This window comes from Temnothorax nylanderi, unplaced genomic scaffold, assembly GCF_030848795.1.
Source record: "Temnothorax nylanderi isolate EJ_2023f unplaced genomic scaffold, tnyl_v1.0 TNYL_tig0018_pilon, whole genome shotgun sequence".
NCBI lineage: Eukaryota > Metazoa > Arthropoda > Insecta > Hymenoptera > Formicidae > Temnothorax > Temnothorax nylanderi.
Genome location: NW_027249080.1, coordinates 723,691 through 741,920, shown reverse-complemented (window position 1 = coordinate 741,920; position 18,230 = coordinate 723,691). Strand labels below are relative to the sequence as shown.

At 42.6% G+C, this 18,230-nt stretch overlaps 1 protein-coding gene across 3 annotated transcripts in view; it reads right to left on the bottom strand.

The window, feature by feature from the left end:
* LOC139768806 (uncharacterized) overlaps positions 1-18,230 on the bottom strand; it is a 118,191-nt gene that overhangs the window by 64,774 nt on the left and 35,187 nt on the right. Inside the window, exon 1 of one of the 3 annotated variants that reach the window (XM_071699372.1) lies at positions 645-807. The exons of the other annotated variants lie outside the window; for them this stretch is intronic. Within the exon in view, the coding sequence (XP_071555473.1) occupies positions 645-684 (40 nt within the window). The 5' untranslated portion in view covers positions 685-807. Of the gene's footprint in view, positions 1-644; positions 808-18,230 lie in introns of those variants that run through there. 3 annotated transcript variants of the gene reach the window in all.

The window sequence follows — 18,230 nt, the reverse complement described above, 5'->3', positions numbered from 1 at the left end:
CACGAAAGGTTAGCGGCTCAATAAATTCTGACGATCGAGACGAACGTGCCGTGGCTCTCCGATCGATCTCGTCGATCCTCCGGTCCGCGGTTCGTAACGAGAACGACGGAATGCACTGAAACGTGATATTAATGATACGTTGGCGTGGCTCGTATTGCTCGACATAATTGGCTCACGTCGCAAATGTGGTGATTAGCGTTGCGACCAAACATGTCAAATGTTATGGAACAACTGTATAAGAGGGACACGATTGAAAGCGACCGCCTCGCGCAATTTATCATTGCGATCTCGACCCTTTAGTCTCGAATCCCTCACAATTAGGTGATTATCGTGTGCTACCGATCGTAATATTTAATTACGCGCAACGATTCCGCGTCTTTTCAGAGTTTTATTTGCTTATAGTTCACCACATACTTATCTGCAATTATACGTTCCCTATCCTTCTCTAATTCGTATAATATTCTTGAAAGCCGCGGTACGGCTGAATTATTAATCCATATAGATCATCGGCTTAATCACCGTGGAATATTTCGCCGTTACGTTTTATGCGCAAACGTACAAGGGGTTCTTCGATGGAAAAAAAAGCGCGAAACAGTCACGTTAAAGCGCGAAAGGTCAACGCTCCTATAAATCTCTCAACCTACGTGTCTTTAGGCGTTGCACTTTCAGCGGACGGGGTTTCATTTTAGATTTCCTCGCGATCGAGGCGCACCAAAGTGTGAGAATTCCTCGGGGTACGCGGCCGACAAATGCAGTAATTCGAGACAGAAATACGGCTATCGACGTACACCACCGAACTTCGTCGTTGCGATCGAATCGTGGCGAGTCGGTATATGTACCTTGGGCACGATTTCCACGAGAAGAGCGAGCGCTCGAGCGGTTCTCTCAGCGCTCAGCGTGTCTCTCGTATCTCCACGCAAAACAATCTGCTTACCTGAAACAGAAATAATAAAAGTTGGTTAATATAATGTTCGCAGTTTCACAAAACGTTAAAAAATTATATTTCCTGGTTGTTTTACAAAACAAAACATTTATAGAACCTGTTACTCGATCGCGGTCGTTTATTCCGCCTCAAATAAAATTATCGATGATGCAGCTTGTAAAAAAAAAAGAGTATAAAAAGTAAAAAAATTCATCTCATCTCAATGATATCAATATTAAAATGCAACGATTCTTATTTTCTTACGTAGTATAACGCCGGGTGATTATGCAAAAAAAAACGAAGCTAGCTGAAGTGACTTGAAAAATCGTGCAATTGACTTTGCTTTGTGACTAATGATACGTCTTTACAGCCACGCAATAACGGATAGTACGGAAAATGGTAACACAAGTCGTGACCTTTACGAACCGAGCGATACTTGAAACGATATATTTATCCAGGCCAAGTACGAGAAATTGCGTAGGCGATACAATGCAGGGTGTAGCTCGCTTCTGACACGGTGATCGAATTAATCAATAACCCATGATAATTAAGCTAGTATGTTAAACCAAATGATATATTTATTTATGATTCGGTCGAGTTAGCATTTTGTCACTGATTGATAGGTATACACCACCTTTTGAACTCGTGACCCGTTTCTAACAATATATTATTACAATACAACTTAATCAGAATTGTATCCAATGAAATAATAGTATAAATCGATAGAAAATAATGGCTTAATCGGGAGAATTATTATTGGATATCATAATTATAATTATAAAATCGTAATTATACGCGCGACAAATGTTTCCCGGCTTTAAGATGGAAGTTTCGGCTCTACGGAGCAGATTCACGCTGACACGAATGACGACTTGCACGGCGGTCACGTGGGCAGGACACAATGCAGGGTGCGGCTTCACCTCTGACACACCGGGGTCTCGACCTATTCCCGTATACGCGGCCCAGGATATATCATTGTGCTGAGGGCTCAACGTGGTGCCCAACCCACGTGCAACGCCAACACGCAACGTGGAGTTCTAAGCTCCGAACCCCTCGTTGGAATTTCACCGCTTCAGGAATACGACTGGGAGGCGGTGAGCGAGACAGCCGGCCAGCATACGTGTCTGTGTCTTGTGGAGAAAAGCCGATTGTCTGACTTGGTGAATCGTACGCGAGAGAAATTTACACGATTTGTGAGCGGTATCACGACACGCAATCACGTTTCACGGATAGAACGTAGCTGGATAACATAATGCCGAAATGTCAAACTTAGAGGAATTGATTCAAATGGAATAACGTCACATCGATATCGAAGCACGTGCGTTAAGATACCTCGCGTCAAAAGTTAGGATACCTCGTGAACAAAATCCATATTTTAGATGAGATATGGAAAAACGACACACAACCATACGTAGTATAGACAGATAATTTTACATTGCAGGTTTACAACTCGCAAGACAAGACAAGATTACTTCAAAAACGTACTTTTCTCGTTTCTTTTTAACTCTCCCGCCAACTCAATTTAGCTCAGAATCGGCAAATCGAAACTTATCGATCTGCGCTTCGTCCGTAGTTCTGTTTCTTTTATGGAGATTGATCCATCCGAGTGCGCGATATTGGAGAGGAGTGGCTTGTTTCGCGCATTCAGTAATTTCGCAAGGAAACTCGACCGTTTCGTCGAATTTTGTCTTCACGTATCTCGAGTACGGGATGCCCTATTGTCTCTATCCCGCCTTCACCCACTCTTTCTACGAAGTTAACATATCCGAAAGTATTGTCCACGTGAAGATCAGTGCGCTTACAAACGCCCACGGTTCCTCATATCTTACGGATGAAGACATTTACGACAATTCCTGCACGAGATATCTCTCCCCACACACACACACACACACGCACACATACACATCTACTTGTTCCCCAATGCATTCGTCCGATATCATTCTCTCACTTGCATCTTTCCCGATGCAACCTTGTTCGATGAAAATTCTTTTTTGGCAACTTAGCAATGGTATGAAACTTGCATAATAACAATTAGATGATAAATTAATAAGGAATTAATTACTCAAAAAAATTAATTATATTGAAACAGAAGTATAAAAGTTTATCCGGCTTCATCCGATTTAAAATAAAAGTTGCATTTCTATCAAATATAGACATCTTGGTTTTGAATAAAATAATGTCTAGATATAGCACATCATATCGTGGATATGTATCATGGATTGAGATTATTTTTAAATTTACATTTTAGAGTTATAAAATACTGAATAATAACACCTCTGAATAATATTAAAAAGGTAATATTAGATAGTTTACTTTTGACAAAGAAGAATAAATACGTTTAAACGCTTTTGCAAAACCGATACCGATTGAAACGAAAGTCCAAGAATCGGCGAAAGAATGCGGGAGACGCCCGTGCCTAAGGCGATAAAAAATAAAAGTCTGACGTGCATTTATGAATAAGATAGAGATCGGCATATTCAATTGTGAATTATTCGACCAATGCGCAATGATTGCTGTGTTCAAACGCAGCCTATACGTACTATAATAACGCCATGTCGGATAATATATAATTACGCGATAGATTTCTGAAAAAATTACGATAGGGAAAACATTTCGCGGTAATATAAAGACTATATATTACAAAATTAGAAAAAAAAAGTTTAACAGTAAATAGAACGTCTTACTAAATAAATATGTAAATGTGTGAGACATTAATTGAAGATATTGACTCGTATCTTTCTAATATATTAACGGCAGAATTTGATGCTGTCATTATATGCGTCTATATCTAAAATTCACGTATCAAATATTTTTAAACTTTGAAACATTAAAATCATTAAATCATTTATTATCGTTTATATAATTATTACATGAAAAAAAATGTGTATTAAATGAGATATCTATTTTTTCCTACAAGAGTGTCCTCAACATAATGCACTCTGCAAGGCTCTTCGCAATCCTGTTCACACATCATGGCCTCTCCCTCGTACAAGGATTTGCATTTTACAAAAAGAACACGAAGTTCTATCGAGGAATACGTGCGGCTAAGCTTTAAGTGAGCGTCACGGTCGTTGGTCTATGAACCACGCTGGACCAAACGCATGGTCACCGAACAAGAGGCTGTCTGCGTCAGGGTCGAGTCGTTGCTTATTTACGCACGCTGCATTCTCGAGAACAATTGCGTAGGCCAAGCCATTAAAGCTTTGACCTCCGTGTAATTATGGCCAAAGGTCAAGCCTAGTTGATCCGTTTATAAGGAAATCGCGAGGAGAATAATTCTACGTGAAAGCTTGTGTCCCGTCAGTTTACATCACAATGCGTATGCTTGTTGTTTGTTATCAGATCTGCGCGCGCGTGTATCAAAATTACTGTTATTCGAATACAAAATATATTCCGGTAAAGATAGTTTCAGGCAAAAGTGCCTGTAAATCAATTTTCGATTAATTAAGTTAATTTTCAATGCCGTGAAAGGTACAAAAAATACATTCAGACTAAGATTGCACTGATATATCGACAAATGTCTGGTCGAACAAGACCTTTTGGCCTTGACAGCCAAGGAGAGCTCGTGAGAAAGTTAAAAACATACAACTTGTACAAAAAAATAACTCGAAATACTATCAGCGGAAGCTGATAAGCTCAGCGACGAAAAATAGTTTGCCACGATTTTTCTTACTATTACTAGTCACTGAGATTTCTGTTATCTGCAGGAACACGTAACCGACCGTGCGTATATATAAACGTCTTTTCTTCGCTTCCGCGAGTTAAAAGAAGAGACGTAACGAGGCCTATCTCCTCGTCTCGGTGCATCTTAGATGAAAGACTTTCCAGTGAAAGAAATACGTGCCCGACGCGCTAACAGATATGCAGCAATGTGCAGATTAGACCGTTTCGAGAAACGCGCTGTGATACGCGCGAGCGGCGCGAGCACGTATGCTGCTCCTCGCGAGGCGGCACGTCGCGGTGCAAGAGTCAGAGGTGACGTGTCACCGAGGAAGGTGACGACGATTCCACGGCCGGAGATTGCGTTGCGCAATCTAACAGCCGCGGCAAAACGGCTGCACACAAACCGGCATTCTGGTACAAGACGAGGTGATCCGTCCGCGTCGGTGGCCCGGTCGGTGACGTTTCTCTCTTCTTTTCGCTTGTTATTCGCTACGACCGCGCGTTTTATTTGCCCGCAGGGATCAGAGTTACTGATATATCACGTTGCGCTATTATATAATATAGCTTACGTAAGTCTTATGACTACGTTTTGTGACTGCTTTTGCGGGATGGAGCTATTTACAATTTATTAATGATATGTATTTCTGCTTCGTGGACTACCAATCTAAGTTAATTGAGTTTAATGCGTCGATTAAGCATTACGCACAAATATGAAATATAAGTATTTAGCATAGCAAATCAAACTTAAACTTTATGCTTCAATTCTGTTGTTGCTAAAAATTTTAGAAGTTTTATATTTAAAAAATTACAATATTTTGTAATAAAATAAAATATAAAATATTTTATGATATAAAATAAGATAATCTGCTTTTTAAGAATGGATATTTCATTTGTGTATCTATAATAAAAGTTCTTTATTGCCTCAGCGCTATCTAGCTTTTGTAGACGTAACGTTACATCTGGCGTAGGTATAAAGTAGGTCGGACAGTATATTTAAACCCTAAGAAAACACTCAAACTGTCTCAGTTTATTTATTCGTGGATATGTATGACGAAGAATGACTTATAGTAATCTTCGTTACAAAGAATCACATTTCCAGAGGAAATGTTTAAAGACACGTGAGCCATCAAGTACCTTCAGACACATTGCGCGGACAAGAATCGAACTAATTTTTACGAATTACTTGAGAAATAAATGCGCAGAAATTCTTATTTGGGATCGGTGATGAGGAAAACATCCGAAACATTTCGCACCCAGATCAACTGCGGCGGGTATTTTCTTCACCGATACGGAAGAAGCGAAATCGGGGTACTTCGAAACGATCGTAAAACAATAATGTACGAAACGTTGCCAACACTGTTGTGGAAATGGCCCGCGCTCATTAACCTTTCTTGGAAACATAAAATTCGTTAGCTTTACGACCCTCGCTTTATCGAATGTAACCGCTCGGTTTGCTTTATCGTACTTTTCGACACTTCATACAGCCTGATAAATATTACAAATCTTGTTATTTAAGTCCTATTTAATCAATAATATTAATCGTTATAAAGATAATGGATGTAAACAAGTATGTTTATAAGTATGACGTAATATCGTATAAGAAATAGCGATTCGCTATTTCTTCGAATGAGAGCAACATTGTCGAAAGTAGCTACCGTGCCAGTCACCAACAGACTGCGGGCTCTAACCCCCTATTCTATAAGTAACCGTGTTGCATAACGTATTATATAAAAGTCTTTAGACATACTTAGTCTACATTGTGTCGGGTATTATAGTTCGCAACTGCCAGTGAACTGCTGTTTATAGCAACAAGAGAGCAAACACGCGGACCGGTAGTGTTCGTGCAATGCTGCTGCCCTGCCTCGCGCGTTTCCAATCGATCCTCGATTCCACGACGAATCGTACGTTAACGATCTTGATGCGCGGCTCGTAATTTAATTTATCGAATCCGACTCTCTTTCATTGCTGATCGATCGCCTCGTGAACGCGGTCGCCACTCGCACTCATCCGCGACGACTTCCGGCCTACGCGATACGAGGATTCAGTTTCAAGCGAGCCGCGCTTTATTGGCAGGATCTGGGGTGAATCTTATTGACCTCCGCGTGGTACATCGCCGTAACTAATCTCGCGCCTTTCAAAAGGGAAGAATCACATCATGCACCTACATATTGCCTACGCGAGCTGCAAACGTATTTCCGTGCAAACATAATCAAAATTTCATATATATACAAAAGATAGTTATAAACAGAATTTATCCTGCAGAAAAATGCAGGAGAATTTCACGATAATAATGAATGATTACTTTTTAATTGTCTTATGTATATGCCATGACAGTCATTTATCATACTCATGATTGCTCAAACAACGCACTAATTAATTTTGATTTGGAAAAAAAAGAAAGATTTAATTTATTAAAGATACTGACAACGTCAGTTCTTAAAAAGATAATCGATTCTTGTATATGTATAGATTCCACTTTTTTCTATCTGACTTGCCTTCCACTCCGCTACATCTAAAGCTGAGAACCGCTGACCCGCATAGAACGATCGCGAGGCGGACCGGTTCAGGTCATGGAGGAGATTTCTCGCTCTGAGGTCGGTATCTTCCACGAGCTTACGAATGAACGTGAGCCTCCTCCTTCAACCTCAGCCCTTCGCGCGCTTCAGACGACGATTCTTCGAGGAATATCGAAAAAAAAAAAGGAATCGGCTTGGATGTAAGAGCGAACGAAAAAGTGGATCAACGAGACGAGTGAAAAGAAAAGACGTTCACCGCAAGACGACGTTGACATCGATATTCCTTTAGGTGTCAAACCAGAAGATCAAGATAAAGAACGCTAGCTGGTGTCGCCTTTCTCATAATTTCACGCATACACAGATCATCTTGTAAAATGATATTGAAGGATTAATACATATAGTGTGTCTCTTGAGGAACCTTCAATTAGTGTAACGCGTTTCATCGGTAGGTATTTGTAATCAGAGTGCATTAAAAAGAGAAGCAAAGACTGAAATTCGAATCTTTGAAGACTAAAATTCGAATTTTTCTACGTTTCGAGACATTCGATACTGTAAAAATATAACTAGAAAAGAGTATGTATAATTATAGAAAACTTTCTATACGATTCTTTTTACATAGAAAAATTTTTTGTAGAGAAGGAGAGAGAGAAGAGAGAGACAACTTAGATAATTAGTAATTAGTTTCTATGCACATTCCAAATTTCCATGACTCATCAAATTTACCTATTCACCTAGCGAACTTCAGAACCCGACATAATCCGGGCCGCGGGCCAAGAACGAATAGATTCAACGACGTCGGCGCGAGGCGGCCGAAATGCTCCGAGAGATAATTGAATCGCTCCGAGTCACCGTCAAAATATCTGCAACAACGTACGAATTATCGAGCTCTACGATTAGCTCCTTCTTTCTCAGCCCAATTACAGCCGGGCATCCCGATGCCCGAAATTCGGCCAAACGAGACACGCACGCGAGCGCACACGCATGCACGCGCGCGATCGACGTATGTACGCCGCGGAACATTACCAGCACTTTGGACGATCGTTAGTCCCATTTTCGGGCTCACGATTGCTCGGGCCCCGGTGGGCAGGTTCGAGCTACGACCCCGAGCGCACCCCGGCTCCGTCCGTTTCTTTCCTCTCTCTCGAGAGAGGTCACGTGACCCCACGGCGTAGACGCAACCGCAGGCTTCCAGGTTCGAACCCGGCGCGCGGCGGTACGTATGTATGGTGTGTGGATCCCTGTGTTAGGCCCCCGGCATCAGTGTGCGTGCGACGCCTCGTAAGGCGATGGAATGTGCCCGTCCTCTTGGCCGCTCGGATGGATGGCTTTGTCTTTGCGATCTGACGTCTCGTTCCGAGAGCCGCACGACCGCGCTGAACAGTATCCTGAAACGACGATCCTGCATCCGGACTAATCTGCCCTAATCGAATTCCTTCGACCGCGGCGGTTCAGGAGATCGCGATAAAGGACACGAGTGTCGTCGGTCATTAGTACCCTCGCGCTGCTTCGAAGGAAGGGATTATGTAATTGAAGAATTTTTGTTCGCAGTTAATTAAATTTACTTTCGCTGGCTATTAAAATTTCGAAATGTTTTTCGAAGAATGATTCCGACAAAAATATATGTCAACTTTCGTGAAATTATCGAAATAATAAACAACTTCTCACTGTTTTATTTGAAGCATGTAAGTTTCAAACTTGTCGCGCAAAGCCCAGCAAAGCCTTTCAGAATATTTGCTGACTGACGACAAAGGAGCAGAGTTCAGCGGAACAATAGAAATGCAGAGCTAATCATTGTGAACACGTGTTTTATCGCACGGTTTCCTGCTATCGACGTGAGCATGTCGTGGGATATCTTTTCACAAAGCACTAAGGCACGTAGCATCTGTTCGCGAAGCTGATAAACTGTTCCTGAACGACCATGAATTATCACGTAAAACGACTGGGTTGTTACCGCGTCGCATCTTCCTGTCACCGATGATGTGATGAGGTAGCCAGCGGAGGTTGAATTATGAAATCAATTAAGAATATCGATTTGATCACCGTGGAAAATGACTGGAGACTGCCGCTCGAGGTGTGTTGCGTGCGCGTCGTAATGATCGATGGTCATCTTTCAGTATATCTCCGTAGGATTCATTCAAAACGTATTGATGGAACTATATTTCTCTCGAAGCTTATAAAGGTTCGCCTTATCGCTTCAATATCGCACATAAGCTGGCAATATATCCTAAGCATAATCGTAATTATTTTGAATTTCGAAAATTTTACGTACAAAAAAAATTATTCAACATAAAAATTGCTAACAGCCAGAAGAAGTACTACTATTCGAAAGTTTTACGATAAAATTTACAGACGCAAGAAGCTAACGAGTAATTAGACCATTCAGATTGCACAATAGTACGGAACGTAACCGAGCTTACGCGCGGTATAATTAATGGGTTGTTCACACCTCCCACGTTTTCTTAATTCATCTCCTTCTTAGATCTCGCTCTCCCGTCTTGGCGCGCAACCCTACTTCTTCTCGGCGCTGTAACGTCGCGAGCCTTTCGTAATTAATCACCTCGTGGCGATCACTAACTGTCCGACCATATTAACGAAGCAATCGTCTCCGGAATCTTTTCACACGTACATATAGCGTGCCTTATTGATCCAATTGCGCGAGGAAATAAAGCGCAATTTGCTTCGTATTGCCAACTCGTTTGAACCTCGTTCTTTCTGCTCTTAATTTGGCACTTGTGTTCGTACAAACACATTCGTAAGTGTTTCTGTCAGACGACTTGTAGTCTCACGTGGAAACATAACGAGGGACACGCGCCGGTACGAACGGAGCTGTCTCGAGCAATGTCGGTCACGGAGGACAAACGATTTGTTACGCACGCGATAATGAAAGATCGTGTCCCATATTCGCACTCGCGCGCGCGCGCACGCGACAATAACGAAAGGGAAATACAGACGGAATAGACGACAGGCAGGAGAGGAGACGCGAGAGGCCGCCGATGGCGTATAATGAATGGATCGTTCGCGCCTCGCCCACGCCACACGTCTCTCTCTCAGGCTTTTGCCAAGCGCGCCACGATCGGCACGATCGCCTAGGAGGTGGTGGCCGGCCGATAATTAATTATCCTGAATGATCGAGGGCCGCCGATCCTACCGAGCGGCGTCTCCGCTGGGAGTACTGTGTCAATTTGTCATCGTAGTCATGTGCTTTTCTGCGAAGCCACTGCGCTCTGATGAAAATGAAGAAAAAATAGCTATCCTTTCCCTTGTTATTATTTCGCAGGAAATTCACAGCCCGAGAGGTGTCCACGAGGCGATACACAGGGCGACGGGGGCAACTTTACGTTTGTTGAGATTCAAAAGAGTTTCTCACTTTAATCAGATTTACTACTCATCCCTCACTACTCATTCATCGTACCTCTACTTAAGTTTTCTAAAGCCCTCTTATAGATAGCAGTATAAACTTCGTAAGTGCAAGTCAGTGCAGATTATAATATTCAGTGCTTTAGATAAACAAATAAAAAAGCAGAAGTAGCGAATGTATTTACGAAGAGCGTCGCAGATAATCGTCAGAAAGATTGAAAACGAAAGGAACATCTCCGCGGTAGTAGATAAATTCCCAGGCATGACGTCGGTAAGACGATTCAAGGATAAATATTTCATTGCTATTGATAAAGGTAATTCCAATTTGGAATGGATCGCCGCGAGAACCAATTAAGATTATATCTAATGTATCGTTAAAGAAATCGCGCTATTTACGATGCAGTAATGAACTTAATTCATGAAAGTTCGTAGAGCTATTCTTCGCGTGTAACTCGCCTCTAATACTCTATCCGCCTCAAAAAGATTTTTGTATTCCCTCTCCAGAATGCATCATTTGTCTTTATGTCGTCGCAATACAAAACTGCCGTGCAACAACGCGGCATTAATGCATGCACAGTCGGCTCGAAAGTAACAGTTGGCGTATTGATTAGTATTGCGAAAATCACTGCACATGCTGTCGTTGTCGGTTACAAACTCGAAGGGAAATGCGAAGAAACCGTATGAGATGAACATATTTTTTTTTTAAGAATAACGATCAGCTGCGACAGGTTTCTCAATCGTCATCTGTGTTGCTTGCGAAGAAACAACCGTGATTATTGTACAACACTACTAAACTAAATCTGTTTAACCTGATGCAATAATATGTGTAATAATTTTTATGTCTTTGGTATCTCCAAACTAGCGCTTTCTTTCCTTACGAAAAATATTCTGGAGTCTTTTACTGGACTCGACAAACTTTCTCTCTGAACGACATACCAGCTGCTTGAAGTCGACTTTTCCGAAAATGATGCGTTAAGGCGAGACACGCTTTGATCTCACGGACCTTTTCGGATGCATCACGTACCGGGTGGCCCCGTACGAAGAGGGCACGCCGGCGCCGCACCTGCCAGGTCATTAGGGTATAAACGGCAGGTAGAGTGTAGGATCTCCGAGACTCTCTCTCTGGGAAGAAGAGACACACAGATCTTTGTTTCTCTCTCGTTCCTATTTTCTCTCTCTCCATCTTTCTCTCCCTCGCGTCTCTCTCTCTCTCTCTCTCTCTCTCTCTCTCTCTCTCTCTCTCTCTCTCTCTCTCTCTCTCTCTCTCTCTCAAGAGAAGAAAAGTGGTAGGGCGAGGCCGCGAGAAGTGGAGGAAAGGCCGCGACGAGGAGGGAGCGAATCGAGCGAGAAAGAGGAGGAATCCTGGTCAGTCGAGGTGGGAGGACGAGGGGGCGGCTGAAGAAGTAGAAGAAGAAGCAGAAAGGCGCATCGGGCGAGGACCCAGGAGGAGGTACCCGTCACGAACTGCGGGCTAATTGTCCGGGAGATTGCTCCTGCAGCCTGCTGTGCGCTGCTGCTGTTGCTGCTGATGCTGCCGTCTGTCCTGCACGTTGTTTCCTCGACCTTAAGGCAACCTCCGGGCGTCCTTAAGATCTTGATCCCGCTGAAGATCGACCGAGTCTCCGGCTACGCTATATACCGGGGATAGGATTATTGTTTTGCAGGGATGGATTTACGTCGGCGATTTCTGCCCTGTTCGTAATTGTAATTGATGGTGGTAGAAGCGTAATTATCCGCCCCTCAGAATTCGCGATTTTGATTAGGCGAGAGATCGCGCGTGACTACGAGAGCAGCGATTGAAAATCTTGCGTTCGGAATGCCGGTGATCCATCCGTTTATGCCCAGATTGTGGTCTCGTGATATTTCCATTTAATATCACCGTAACGCTAACTTTAATTCAGCAATCAATTAAAATTCGAATGACACCGAGCGACGCAAATGAAAGAAAAAGATTTTTGTCTTGCGGAAAGAATAAAAATACTGCGTTTTCCTTACTTGCGTAAAGAAACCTTCTGTTTACGAGTAAGAGTGAGAGTACTCGCGTGTCGCGCGTATATCTTCGTTTTTTCTTGCGCGCGATGGCGCGCTCTTGCTCTCCGTCGTGTTACTGGAGGTGAAACAGGGAGAAACGCGACGGTGAGAAATTTCTCTGCATCTCGCGCGAGACGTCGTGCGATCGATCGAAGTCTCTCGATTTCGCGCACCTTTCGAGATCGTTTCCTGGCGCACGACACGGCTGCCGCGAGCTCCGTTTTTTTCCCTCTCCGAGCTCTATCTTTCTTCCGAAACCGCAATATGTCTTCCTCGCCTTCCAAGCGAGAAACATCGCCCGAGTTTTGCAGATTTATCGCGGTTGCACAATGCCTCTGCACTGTGTGCGATAAAGTACACGATAAACACATGAAATTTCACCGAAAAATTACGAAAATAATATTTATGTTTGTCGTTCTTGTTAAAAAGAAGTCGACTTTAGTTTAGTTTAAGATATATCATTAAAATTAAAAACAAATTCTGAAGAACCCTAAATAATATTAATATAACAATCTAAACTGAAAATTTTATATAGATCGAAGACATATATGTTAATACTGACATAATCAAGTTCTCACTTTGTTGTTAATATATGCTTTCGTTTATCTCTTTACTCGATAGAATCGCGACTCTCACGAGCCGTATGTGAATTTCTGCTGAAAGTTTCATAGATAAGGAAAGTTATGACAATGCAGGAATAACTTGATTCGTATCAAATTAGCTTGTCGTATGACTCACTGCGATTTACTGTCTTCACTGTCATGGCGCATTTCGTTACGGAATTATACCGGATGTCTAAAAATTCTGTCCATAAATTTTGCAAGTATTACGCGTGCTTCGCAGACAGGAAAAATTATGACAATGAGATAACGATCTAAGTGAATGACTTTCAGACATTGCTCATGATAATAAATCGTAAATTTTGCAAGGAATAAAAATACAAATAAAAATCTTGATGACTACAAAATTAATTTGTATATTACTATCCAAATCTCCCTCTTCTCTAAATCTGATAAGCCAGCGCGCATGCATTCTCACTTTTAGTCAACTATTTTAATGCAGTACCTAAATCTGCAAGATCCTCGACATCTGAAATAAAGTTTCAGGAGCCAGGCGATAAAACCTCAATTACGAAACACGAGCGCGTGTCGGGCTACGAGTCCGTCTAATCATCTAAATCGGACCGAGCAAACTGGCCAAAATAAAGGCCGCTTATATTTGCCGTCAAATTATCGACGTGCCGCGAAACGAACCAGTTGGCCAGATACATATCGGGCCCGCTTCTCGCATGCCTGACAACGAGTCGAACTCGACTACCGGCCCGTGCAAATACAGACACGCGAAGCATTACGCGTAACGAACGGCGTACTACACGCACATAGGTATAGATACGACTCACGGTTACCGGTGCGCGCATATACCTACACGCGTGCACACGAGCCACAGCCGCAGCCGGCCGACTCGACGCATACGCTCGCGCGTGATTCACGATGGACGCTGGGGATAGCCGGAGTAGACGCGCGTAGCAGGAGTTCGGCCCAATGACGGAGCTCACGGCCAGTCAGCCAGTACTAATTAACCGTGGAATGCTGTATCTAGATTGAAATCTGGGTGACCCGACGCCCCGGGGCCGCCACCTTGGCTCAACCTCTCTCGAAGGCTTCGTTCAGAAGGGTTCCATCGGGGTTCACCGGCTCGATGGGCAGTCACTCGTAGGCAATAAGCTCGAGCCGTGTATCTACACCCTGTATTCCGTGTTGCGTGCGTGTGAGATCGACCTTGCGTTCGGACGCGCGTTAAACGCAACTCAGACCAGATTCATTTGCGTTGACTGTTATGGAAGCGCATGCTTTAATTACGATACCGCGATGACGATGGTCTCCGCCGCGAAACGCGATGATACGGCGTCGAGTATTTGCGTATGCGAATGTACGAGGTATGATTTGAGTTGATTTAGACTCAACGAGGTACAACCATTTGCAAAACGACTCGCCTCTTGAAGGGAAAGCTCACCAGTGTTGCAATCATCGAGAAACCTTCTCAAATTGAGAAGAATATTAAAGACTTTTATGAACCGACAAGCAAAAAAGATTTTCTGCTATCCCAAAACATCTTTTACAACATTATGTCTTTAATTGAAAAATAAACGCATGTCTACTTACGCGTGGTAGTGTGATAATTATGTAAATATGAAAATAACAAAATTGATTTTTATTCAAAAACTCGTGAAACAACAACATCCATGTGATGGAATTGTGACAGTCGTTGCGTAAAACAAGCTTACCGATCGCGGCGCATAGATAACTCAGTTTACACGGAATGACTTTAGGTCACAAAAAAGTATTGTACTATACACCGTTGGCCATTATGTCTCGGTATCATATACGCGATCATAAAGGTCACTACGTTATTTTAGTCGCTATCTGCCGCGTAACCTTTATGATCGATATCAGTGATCTCATTAAACGTTAACAATAAAATGTCGTGATACCGTGACCTATTAACATATTACCACCTCAATATTAACTCCGCGCTGATGGCAATTAATCCGTCTTTCTCGTGCGCGTTCGATCTTATCGTTCGCTGCACTAAGCGCAGCACTAAGACGATCGTTAATGTACCCTCCCCCTTTCTCTCGGTCCAGGAAAATTCTACTTTATATGGTTTAAATACCATTTAATTGGTTAATCCGATATTTGTTCTGTCCAGTCTTGGAAGACTGGCTCGCCAATGCCGACGGCTCGTATTATTAATCTGCCCGATATAATGAAGTCTTTTTGTCGCAAGACCGGTATCCAAGATGGCAAAAGTGCCAGAGGTTGCCCGCTAAGGTAACGCCGTGTACGGCCTATTTTTACATTCACGCGTTGCAGAGCACGAGATCAAAGGTCAGTGGACAGATCGAGGAATCCACTTATCGTCGGAAAACGTATTGATGTGTCGCGCCGCGCCGCGCCGCGCCACGCCACGTTCTGGAAGAAAATTATTCTCGTTCTGTCTCGTAATAAAGTCTCGTTCGCGGCCGTGGCTAAGTCGCCGCGAAAAAGGGCAATAGATTCATGTAGCCGTAGACGATACTTGCGACAAACCGCAAAAAGGCGATACGCTATGCGAGGTCGACCCGATTCGATTCGCTATAACTCAGACCGGTGAAAAATCAAGCGCGACTCGGCGTAATATAATTTAGATAATGACGTGATACACCGCGCCACATCAATCTAATCGGTAATAATCGGCTGCCACTTCCTCAGAAATCCATTACCGCCCCGCCGATGATTTAGTCCGGATCATTACAAAAGCCGGTATCTGGTTGCACCGTGATTTGTCTCGAACAGTATTCCGCAGCCTGGCTGATAGAATCTGTCAAGCGCCGTATGCATATAAATCCAGAAGTTGCACGACGTAAGTTATTTCTCACAGATTGACCTCCTGGCAAAAGTGAAGTGGAACGACATTTATCGTAAATAAAATGTGACTCAATATTTTATCGTTGTCGCGCCTGATTATATAAAACTAAATCACTGGAAAATTCGATCTCATGATTGAAATAAACAAGGAGATGACGTAAGTCTTGAAATATTATCTAGGGGAAGTTCGTATTTTATAACGTTGCCAATAAAATCATCGGATATCTCCGTGCTGTTAAACTGTCACGAGGTTCGTTAAGAATGTACGTTCGACTGTTGCGCAGCTAATAATCCTCTTTGAAGAAATATTCTGGCCTCGCGCGCAGACATGGTCTGCTAATTCCCGCCAGTTAACCGGTACGGGCTCGCGGTACGCGTACTACTTAACAGTATTTCAGAATCATAAACTCGAGCGATAAGCACGACAGTTTAGGCTCTCCATGTATGCCCGAAGAATCTGTCCTTCACGGTTCACGTGTGTTCCTGCATAAAGACCTATCACTTTTGCTACACACTAAATTACGATTTGAGAAGCGCGAAGTTTTTAGAATCACTAATTACATGTTAGGCGCAACTATGTAAGAAATTTTTATTTATACCTGGGGTATGTTTGAACTAGCTTATTGCTCAATATGTGTAAATATGTGTGTAACGCATAATATTCAAGTATGTTATATTTAATGAAGATTTTGTTATTTTTCACCGCTTTGCATCGCAATGATCTTCCGTTCTTATTTCTGAGGTGACGCGCTTAATACTCCCATCGCTTACTTTACTGTGATAGCGGGAGTTATTACCACATTGTTGCGAAGTGTTAAAATTTCCTAAAGTTACACAGCACATGACGCGCCACGAAGAGGCATCCCCGCGAAGTTGACGGTTCGACACGGTCGTAAAGCCACAGCCACGGCACCATACGTGGACAATCTCCGGGTTAAGTTGTCACCGTGGCCGCGGTATCGCCTCGTAAGAGGCGAGACGGGTTGGCGAGGGAGCATTAAGCGTGGAATCATCCTGAAATACGGCCAGATAAAAACAGCAGGCTACGATCTGCGGGACGTGCCTGTAGTCAGGTCGGGTTACGCATCGACTTTACAAACGACTGACCTCCGGCCTGTGTCCACTCGAATCGAAAGAGGACAACGTTGGAACACGAAGAAAACTAGCGACCTGTGAGAATATGTGCTTGAATCTACAAATAAAATAACCGAAGATCCTTTCGAAAAAACATTGACCCGATCTTATAAGAATGAAGTCAACAAGCTTATGCGCAACGCTCTGTATTGCATTTGTAACGCGTGGAATTATCTTTTGGATATCCTTTAGTATTTTATTTTAATATCGTTTAATTTTATTTTTTATATATCAAAAGGATAAGAATGATGTATAAAATATAAGAATATATAATTTATCTGTCTTATGATTTCTTGGAGTAGTATAATTTAAATATAACGACCAACGTTCTATTAGATTCTAGACAATATTAGGACCTGTATGAATTTCAACTCGGTCTATTTTCGCGAATATTTAAGGTCACGACCCAACGGAATAACGCTCAGCAGGTACCCTCACTCACTCGCGTATCGAGGAGAGACGAAATGAGTGTGTAAATGTCGCATATTTCACGCCGATGGAAACCGCACAGATCATTACGGCCGATCACGATGGGATGAGGAAACTCCACTGCGGTCGAGACCGCGTGCGCGAGTACACGTACCTAGGTAAACCGTGATACAAATGGGAGAAAAACGAAAACTGGAAAAGAATTGATGCGGGGCTCTCTAGAATTGTAAGGTAACACTGAAGCTCTACCTAAAGTCCGAAAAATGTTCGCAATCAGGAGAAATGCAGAACCTATATGTTATTTGATTTCAATCTAACAAAGTAAGCAATAAACTCAATAAAATTGAAGTTAAAATAATTGTAACAAAATCAGAAAATAATTAATTTCGGCAAATAATGTTTTCTTAAGTATAAGAATTCTCAAACATTTATCGCGCAAGACCACCGTTATCTTCGATCCTGAGTACATAGATGAGGAAAAACAAGAAAATGAAGAAGCGGTAAACATAATAATGAGAATAATAATAACAGAGAATCGGAGAGCGTTATGTTTACGTTCATCCAATCATATCAAGCGCCCACACGTAGCAACTGAGAAAAAAGCAGAGAGAGAAATACTAAGGGCTTGAAAATGTATGTCTTTACGATATCGTTCTTCGTCATAAATGTCACGTACATTTGGCTAAAGAGAAACCGTGGCGCTCATCGTGCCTTTATTAACGACGTGACTCCGCCGACTTCCGGATTCCCTGGACCAAGGGAACCCTGGCT